At 37.5% G+C, this 8,656-nt stretch overlaps 1 protein-coding gene across 1 annotated transcript; it reads left to right on the top strand.

Annotated features, from left to right (window-relative positions):
• Positions 1-349: 349 nt before the first annotated feature.
• Positions 350-4,438, top strand: LOC109215097 (cation/H(+) antiporter 15-like). The gene is made up of 3 exons (XM_019379116.1): positions 350-955; positions 1,299-2,294; positions 2,909-4,438. Exons 1-3 carry the CDS (start codon positions 728-730, stop codon positions 4,199-4,201), a joined length of 2,517 nt encoding a protein of 838 aa, XP_019234661.1. The 5' UTR covers positions 350-727; the 3' UTR covers positions 4,202-4,438.
• Positions 4,439-8,656: the final 4,218 nt, after the last annotated feature.

Below are 8,656 nucleotides of genomic sequence, written 5' to 3' on the forward strand. Positions count from 1 at the left end.
TAGAGAATCTCTACTTTTAGCCTGTAATTTTCCTTAAAACTCAAACTATTTATATTGGAGACAAATTGATCTAAATATAATGTAGTGGATAAAGATGATTCATGTAATTAATCCCAACTAAATTTTGAATTGGACGATACTTAATTTATTTTTATTATATTGAGGATTATTTAAGTTATTCTCTTAGTCTAAATTACAGTTTTTGGGTGTGAAAGTGTTGTCCACTTTCACCAATCATGCTACTTTCAAGCATTTCTGTGGTTACGTTGCTGCAGTTCCCATTTTTGTAGTTACTTATTAGTGTACTTTCTTAATTTATCAAACAGAAAGAAAATTGTACATTCTCATTCCAACAAAAATTATGAAGATTAATACTTTCTTTATGCCCCCAAAATAGAAACAAACAACCTAATCTTCAATTCTCTCTCAAAATTTTACCATAATTTTCTGCTTTATCTCTTTTCAATTCTTTCTCTCAAAATTTTACATAAACATTTTCTTTTTCTTCTCATTCAAAGACTAGTTTTCCTACCCAATTAAGGTCATGCATGTATGGCATTGATCGTTGACGTACTAACAGTAACGGAGCCAGGTATTCTAATAAGAGAATTCAAAAAGCTGCATGCAACTTCGAACCTGTGAGCTAAAGTAATTTTTGAATCTTCTGATCCAACTTTAAGTAATTAAATAAATAAAATACCGATACGACGACGTAGGGAGATGCAAAATGGCGGACGAGATAGTAGTAACAAGCTCGGAGAACAAAACAGAGGATACGATTGTATGTTATGCTCCTACGATGATAACCACGAATGGAATATGGCAGGGTGATAATCCACTTGATTATTCCTTGCCTCTATTCATATTGCAATTGACATTGGTTGTTGTCATCACTCGCCTTCTCGTTTATATCTTGAAACCAATTCGTCAACCTCGTGTTATTGCTGAGATTCTTGTAAGTTTAAACGATTCTCCAATTTATATGATCGCAGTTTCATTGACATTATCTGCCAACATCATTTCTTGTATGACTAGAAGGTCACAGGTTCAAACGGTACAAAAACTCTTGCAGAATGTAATGTAAAACAATGTATAACATATCCAATGTAGCTAGTGCTTCCTCAAGGCGAGAGCTTAGTGTATCTGGCTGCCCTTTTATTTGTCTAACATCATTTCCTATATGTAACCATGCATTTTCTTTCTTTTTCTTTGGTGAAATGGTGATAAAATAGTAGTATCATTTCTGTTAGCTTAATTTGTTTTGTATACTATATTAATATTGTGCAGAATGGTGGCAGGGTGGTGTAATATTAGGGCCATCAGTATTGGGAAGAAGTAGCAAATTTGCTAATACAATATTTCCTCAAAGAAGTGTAATGGTTCTTGAGACAATGGCAAATATTGGCCTTCTTTACTTCCTCTTTCTAATTGGAGTAGAAATGGACATTGATGTGATTCGTCGAAATGGTAAAAAATCCTTGATTATAGCAATAGCAGGCATGGTATTGCCATTTATACTAGGGAGTTCATTCTCCTTTATGTTGCATGAGACCTCACAACATACTAAACAAGGAACTTTCATCCTCTTCCTTGGCCTTTCCCTTTCTGTTACTGCATTTCCTGTTCTTGCCAGAATCCTCGCGGAGCTCAAACTTATCAACACTGAAATTGGAAGGATCGCGATGTCAGCTTCACTTATTAATGATATGTTAGCATGGGTTGTGTTAGCATTTGCCATTGCCTTTTCTGAGAATAAAAACATGACATTGGCTTCTCTTTGGGTGATCCTTTCAAGTACAGCCTTCATTTGTTTTTGCTTTTTCGTCGTTAGGCCATTGATTGGAAGGAGGATTAGACAGACTCCAGAAGGCGAATCGATTAGTGAGTTCAATATATGTCTCATTCTTACAGGAGTTATGGTTGCTGGATTCATAACAGATGCAATTGGAACACATTCTGTTTTTGGAGCTTTTGTCTTTGGTTTGGTTATACCTAATGGTCCTCTTGGTTTGGTACTTGTGGAAAGGCTAGAGGACTTTGTTTCGGGTCTTTTGTTGCCTCTTTTTTTTGCCATTAGTGGTCTCAAGACAGAGATTACAGCTATTGATGGAGTTGGAACATGGGCAATTTTATTTGTTGTTATAATCCTAGCTTGTGCTGGCAAAGTACTAGGTGTTTTCCTTGTAACTCTATATTACAGAATGCCATATTATGAAGGCCTTTCTCTTGGTCTACTCATGAATGCCAAAGGCCTCATTGAGATGATTGTGCTCAATGTTGGTAAAGACCAAAAGGTAATTAACATATACTGCTTCATCTTCTGGTGGAACGGGAGCCTCGGAGCAACAGTAAAGTTGTCTTCATGTGACCTATAGGTCACGGGTTCGAGCCGTGGTAACCGCCACTAATGCTTGCATTGGGTAGGCTGTCTACATCACGTACACCTCTTCGGCAGCGTCCGGTAAAGTAGTCTCCGTGTGACTTATAGGTCACAGATTCGAGTCGTGGAAGCAGCCACTTATACTTGCATTGGGATAGGCTGTCTACATCACACCCTTTCGGGTGCGCCCGATTAAGTAGTCTCCGTGTGACCTATAGGCCACGGATTCGAGCTGTGGAAGCAACCACTAATGCTTGCATTGGGGTAGGATGTCTACATCATGCCCCTTCGGGTGCGACCAGTAAGTAATCTCCATGTGACCTATAGGTCACGGATTCGAGCCGTAGAAGCAGCCACTAATGCTTGCATTAGGGTAGGCTGTCTATATCACACCCCTTCGGGTGCGGCCCTTTCCCGGACCCTGTGTGAACGCGGGATGCCTTGTGCACCAGGCTACCCTGCTTGTCATGACACAAGAAGCAGTACACTTTGCTTACTAATTAAACTAACTGTTTATGTAAAATGTAGGTTCTTGATGACAAATCTTTTGCTATAATGGTGATGGTAGCAGTAGGCATGACTGCAATCATCACTCCCATTGTGACAGTAATTTACAAACCAGCAAGAAACTTTGTCCCATATAAGAGAAGAACAGTTCAAAGAACAAAGTTGGATAGAGAATTCAGAGTACTGGTTTGTATCCACACACCTAGAAATGTTCCAACAATTATCAATCTTCTTGAAGCATCCTATCCGGCCAAGAAATCACCAATATGTGTATATGTCCTACACCTTGTCGAACTCACTGGCCGTGCATCCGCAATGCTTATTGTTCATAACATGAGAAAAACAGGAAGGCCAGCAATTAACAGAACTCAAGCTCAATCAGATCACATCATAAATGCATTCGAAAACTTTGAAAAGAACGTCGGTTGTGTTTACGTGCAGCCTCTCACTGCTATCTCCCCTTACTCAACAATGCATGAAGACATTTGCCTTTTAGCAGAGGACAAAAGGGTGGCACTAATAATCATCCCTTTTCACAAGCAACAAACAGTTGATGGTGGAATGGAAGCTACAAATCCAGCGTTTCGAGTTATTAACCAGAATGTACTATCAAATTCACCTTGTTCCGTTGGTATTCTTGTGGATAGAGGCTTAAGTGCATCGAGAATGAACCAAGTATCTCACCATATCGCCGTGTTATTCTTTGGCGGACCAGATGATCGCGAAGCATTAGCGTATGCATGGCGAATGAGTGAACATCCAAACATCAATCTCACTGTTCTTCGGTTTCTCCCTGGAGAAGCAGCAATTGAAGCAACAAGATCAGATTCAACCAAAAGCAGGAACGATCACAGCATACTAACAGTAGCAACAGACAGCGACAAGGAAAAGCAACTAGACGAGGAATATGTAAAAGTATTCAGGACAAAAACAACTAATGATGAGTCAGTAATTTACACAGAAAGAGTAGTGAATCATGGAGAAGAGACAATAGCAGCAATAAGGTCAATAGATAATTCACATGACTTGTTCATAGTTGGTAGAGGACAAGGCAACATTTCCCCGTTGACCGCCGGGCTAACTGACTGGAGCGAGTGCCCGGAGCTTGGAGCAATTGGTGATCTTTTGGCTTCTTCAGATTTTGCAGTGAAAGTTTCAGTTTTGGTAATGCAGCAATATGTTGGAATAGGAATAGGGGATCAAGTCACCAACCCGGATAGTCCTAGCCAACATTATGGACACTTCAACAATGATCATTCGAATCGCAGGCCACAAACCAGTGGACAGCAACCTGGTTTTCATTCACAACCCTGAAAATTTGGTAGGATTCTTGTTCATATCAAAAGTTTTGGATAGTGTAGCTTTTTTTTTAACCTGTTCTTGAATTTTGTTGCTTGTAAATTGTAAAGCTTCCTACTCAGCCAGATACACATCAATATTGATGTATTTGGTCTTTGTAAAGTGAAGATAACCATGAAACGAGTTCATTTTCCTTGGTTGTTTCTATTGTCCCCTTGGATCCAATTTTAATCATGATAATTATGAATGTCAGATCCCTCACCTACACAACATTCTATGGGATTTCCAGTGAATTCGTTTTGCTAATATCATTATCAATCTGTAAAAACTATTTTTGTCCCCGAATATATTTTCACTCTCCAATCAAATATGGAAAAATATTTTTCAGAAAATATTTTCTAGAAAACCTTTAAGTTTAAAATAGATGTGTGCAAGCATGTTGCAACAAAAGTAAAACTTTTTCTTTTAAAAAATGCAAGGAAAATGATTCTTGAGATTTTCATTTTATGTTCAATAAAGTGAATATGATTTTTAGTCCAAACATTAGTCAAGTATAATAGATTCGTTTCATACTATCTCAATTCCAAAACTTTGGTTTAGTAGTAAATGTTAGTATATTGTATTTGTAAAATAATTTTGGAGAAGGAAAATAACGTATAAACAGAAATGTAGAAGAAATAGAATTTAATCCGAGCCCACTGAATTCACAGTGCTTCCTTAAAGAACTTATTCCCCTCCTAGTACCCGAGGTTGTGGATTATTTTCTCCCAGGATAGAATGGATTACACACTGCTGTAGAGGTACTTCAAACACGAGTGTTTCAGCGAACACAATGATCGGTAGCAAATCACACCTTACTGTTGCTTTTTTGGTAGTTAAAACAATGCAGAAAGGAAGAGGAGAATTCAGAAATTTCGTATGGAAAATATGAGAGAATAACTGCTATTTATAGCCAACATGTTGAGTTCAAAGGAAGAGGGGCAACTCTCAGAAGGTCAGTTATGACTGTTCAGGTAAAACGGCCATAACGTAAATGGCTATTTACGCAAATTAAAACGGGAATTCAAAACGCGGAGGAAAATTAATTCCGTTACAGAAATGGATAATTTGGATTTAATATTAATTTTTCGTTACAAAAACAGATAATTTGGATTTAATGATATTACGTTAATATTTACTATTAACAAATAAATTTGGTCCAAAAAATTAATCAATCAATTGACCGAATCCGAAGCCGAAGCCGAGCGAGCGACGACGACGGCGCGAGGCTTGCCTTCTTCTTAACTCTTTAAGAGCTAGAAGAAGAGCAATTATATATATACCCATCAAAAGTCTTTTCCTCCTCCAATATGGGACAATGTCCCTTTGTCAAGGAGGAAAACTCAAATATTTCATTTTTCCTCCATTTTCATTCACCCTCTTTTAAGCTAAAATAAACTTTAAAACCCCAATTATCCCCCACATGAATGGGGAATGGCTATATCACGAAATTATGCATGAAAAATTATGTGATTCGGAAGCAAGGATTAATCGCATATGGATAAGTAGGTATACCTTTGAACTTTCTGTAGTGAACTTATGTCGGATATACTCGGTCAATCAGTGGATTTGATATCTTTGAACCGTCGAACTTTGGTGTATACCTAGACAACCATAAGTCACATATAATCAACCCTTAATCGTCTTTGGTTCTCATTGTTGTGTTCGTTTCAGCCATGAACACCGCCTGGTTTCATAAGTGCGTAGAGAACAGGCCTTACAAAATTCTCCTAGAAGTGGCTAACACTTCACACTTACATAGGTGATTCCTAAACGTGTCATACCGTAGATACACTATTTTATATACCCCGTATCAAATTTAGAAATCATTAAAAAGCCTTAATGCTTCTATATCCTTGGTACTGAACATTGTCTCATCACGAGAATGGACCAAAATTTTAGTTGGCAATGTTGAACCATCATTAATGACTTTGTTTGATCTCCTTGAACCTAGATCTTGGGATCTCCAGTCTTCTAGGTAGAGTTAACGCCACAATGACTTGTCCTCGGCCATAGTCCCATTCCCCTCGATGATTTCTCAACTACCTCTCTAGTTAGGCCTTTCGTAAGTGGATTCGACACATTATCACTTGACTTTACATAGTCAGTCGTGATAATTCCTCTAGAAAGTAATTGCCTAACGGGTTTATGTCTTCCTCGTATATGACGAGATTTACCGTTATACATAACGCTCCCAGCCCTTCCAATTGCCGCTTGGCTATCGCAATGTATGCATATTGGTGCCAACGGTTTGGGCCAAAATGGAATGTCTTCCAAGAAATTCCGGAGCCATTCAGCTTATTCACCGGCTTTATATAAGGCTATGAACTCAGCCTCCATTGTAGAGCGAGTAATACAAGTTTGTTTGGACGACTTCCAAGATACCGCTTCTCCACTAATAGTGAATACATATCTACTTGTGGACTTAGAATCAATTGAACCGGTGATCCAATTTGCATCACAGTATCCCTCAATCACCGCAGGATAATTATTGTAGTGCAAAGCAAAGTCTTGTGTATGTTCTAAATATCTCAAAACTCATTTCATTGCCATCCAATGAGATTGACCTGGATTACTCGTGTATCGACTCAATTTACTTATAGCACATGCTATATCTGGTCGTGTACAATTCATGATATACATTAAACATCCCAACACACGAGCATAATCCAATTGTGATATGCTTTGGTCTTTGTTCTTTGCTAGTGCAAGATTCACGTCAATTGGAGTCTTTGCAACTTTAAAATCTAAGTGCTGGAATTTTCCAAGTACTATCTTAATATAATGAGATTGTGACAATGCTAGACCTTGAGGAGTCTTATGGATCTTAATACCCAGAATTAAGTCAGCAACTCCCAAGTCCTTCATATCAAACTTGCTAGTTAGCATATGTTTAGTCGCATTTATGTTGGCAATGTCATTACTCATTATCAGCATATCATCCACATATAAGCAAACAATGTCTATGTGATTTGGAACATTTTTAATGTACACACATTTATCACATTCATTTATCTTAAAACCATTTGACAATATTGTTTGGTCAACTTTCGCATGCCATTGTTTGGGTGCTTGTTTTAGTCCGTAAAGGGACTTAACAAGTCTACATACCTTCTTTTCTTTACCTGGAACCACAAACCCTCCAGCTTGTTCCATGTAGATTTCTTCCTTCAAATCTCCATTTAAGAAGGCTGTCTTAACGTCCATTTGATGAATTTCAAGACCATAAACTGCAGCTAATGCTACTAACGTCCGTATGGACGTAATTCTTGTAACTGGAGAGTATGTATCAAAATAGTCAAGACCTTCTCGTTGTCTATACTTTTTGACCACAAGTTTTGCCTTATATTTATCAATAGTGCCATCACTTTTTATTTTCCTCTTAAAAAATTCATTTATAGCCCAACGATTTATTTCTAGGAGGAAGATCAACCAATTCTCATGTATGGTTGTTCAGTATTGATTCTATTTCACTATTGATTGCCTCTTTCCAAAATAATGATTCCGAAGAAGACATAGCTTCTTTAAATGTTCGAGGCTCATTTTCCAATAAGAAAGTCACAAAATCTGGTCCAAATAAAGTAGACGTTCTTTGACGTTTACTACATCTTGGATCCTCCTGATTAAACGTACTTTCTTTTATTTCTTCCTAAGGTCGTTTAGATCCTTCACCAATCGACTCACATTCCTTTTTATACGGATATATATTTTCAAAAAACTCAGCATTATCTTATTCTATAACTGTATTATTATGAATGTCGGGATTTTCTGATTTATGTACCAGAAATCGATATATTTTACTATCTTCCTCTTTCTATTATTTTAAGGAGCATTCTCAACAATGTTTTCTCCCATTATTGTTGAGTTTCCATGACCTTTCTTTTCTTAACTTTGTTGTCCTCTTCGATTCTCAACCGAACAATGAGATCTTCAAGCGATATCTCCTTGCTTTTGTGTTTCAAGTAATTTTTGAAGTCCTTCCACAAAGGAGGCAACTTCTCAATCATCGCTACAACTTGGAATGCTTCATTGATGACAAGACCTTCAATGAAAATTTTGTTAGTAATAATAATATAATTAATACTTTCAACATTAGTATTAATTCGGCTTACACCTTCAGCAAGGAGATCATGAATAATCACTTGCAATTCCTGGACTTGGGTAATAACAGACTTGCTATCTACCATTTTGTAGTCCAAAAATTTAGCGGCCACGAATTTCTTCAACCTGGCATCTTCAGTTTTGTATTTCCTTTCAATCGCAATCCACGGTTCTTTTGACGTCTCCACATTACTATAGACATTATACAGATCGTCCTCCAGTCTGCTAAGAATATAATTCTTGCATAGAAAATCAGAATGCTTCCATGCATCAGTCACGAGAAAGCGTTCATTGTCTGGAGTTTCGTCGGGCAAAACAAGAAGATCTTCC

This window comes from Nicotiana attenuata, unplaced genomic scaffold (assembly GCF_001879085.1).
Source record: "Nicotiana attenuata strain UT unplaced genomic scaffold, NIATTr2, whole genome shotgun sequence".
Lineage (NCBI taxonomy): Eukaryota > Viridiplantae > Streptophyta > Magnoliopsida > Solanales > Solanaceae > Nicotiana > Nicotiana attenuata.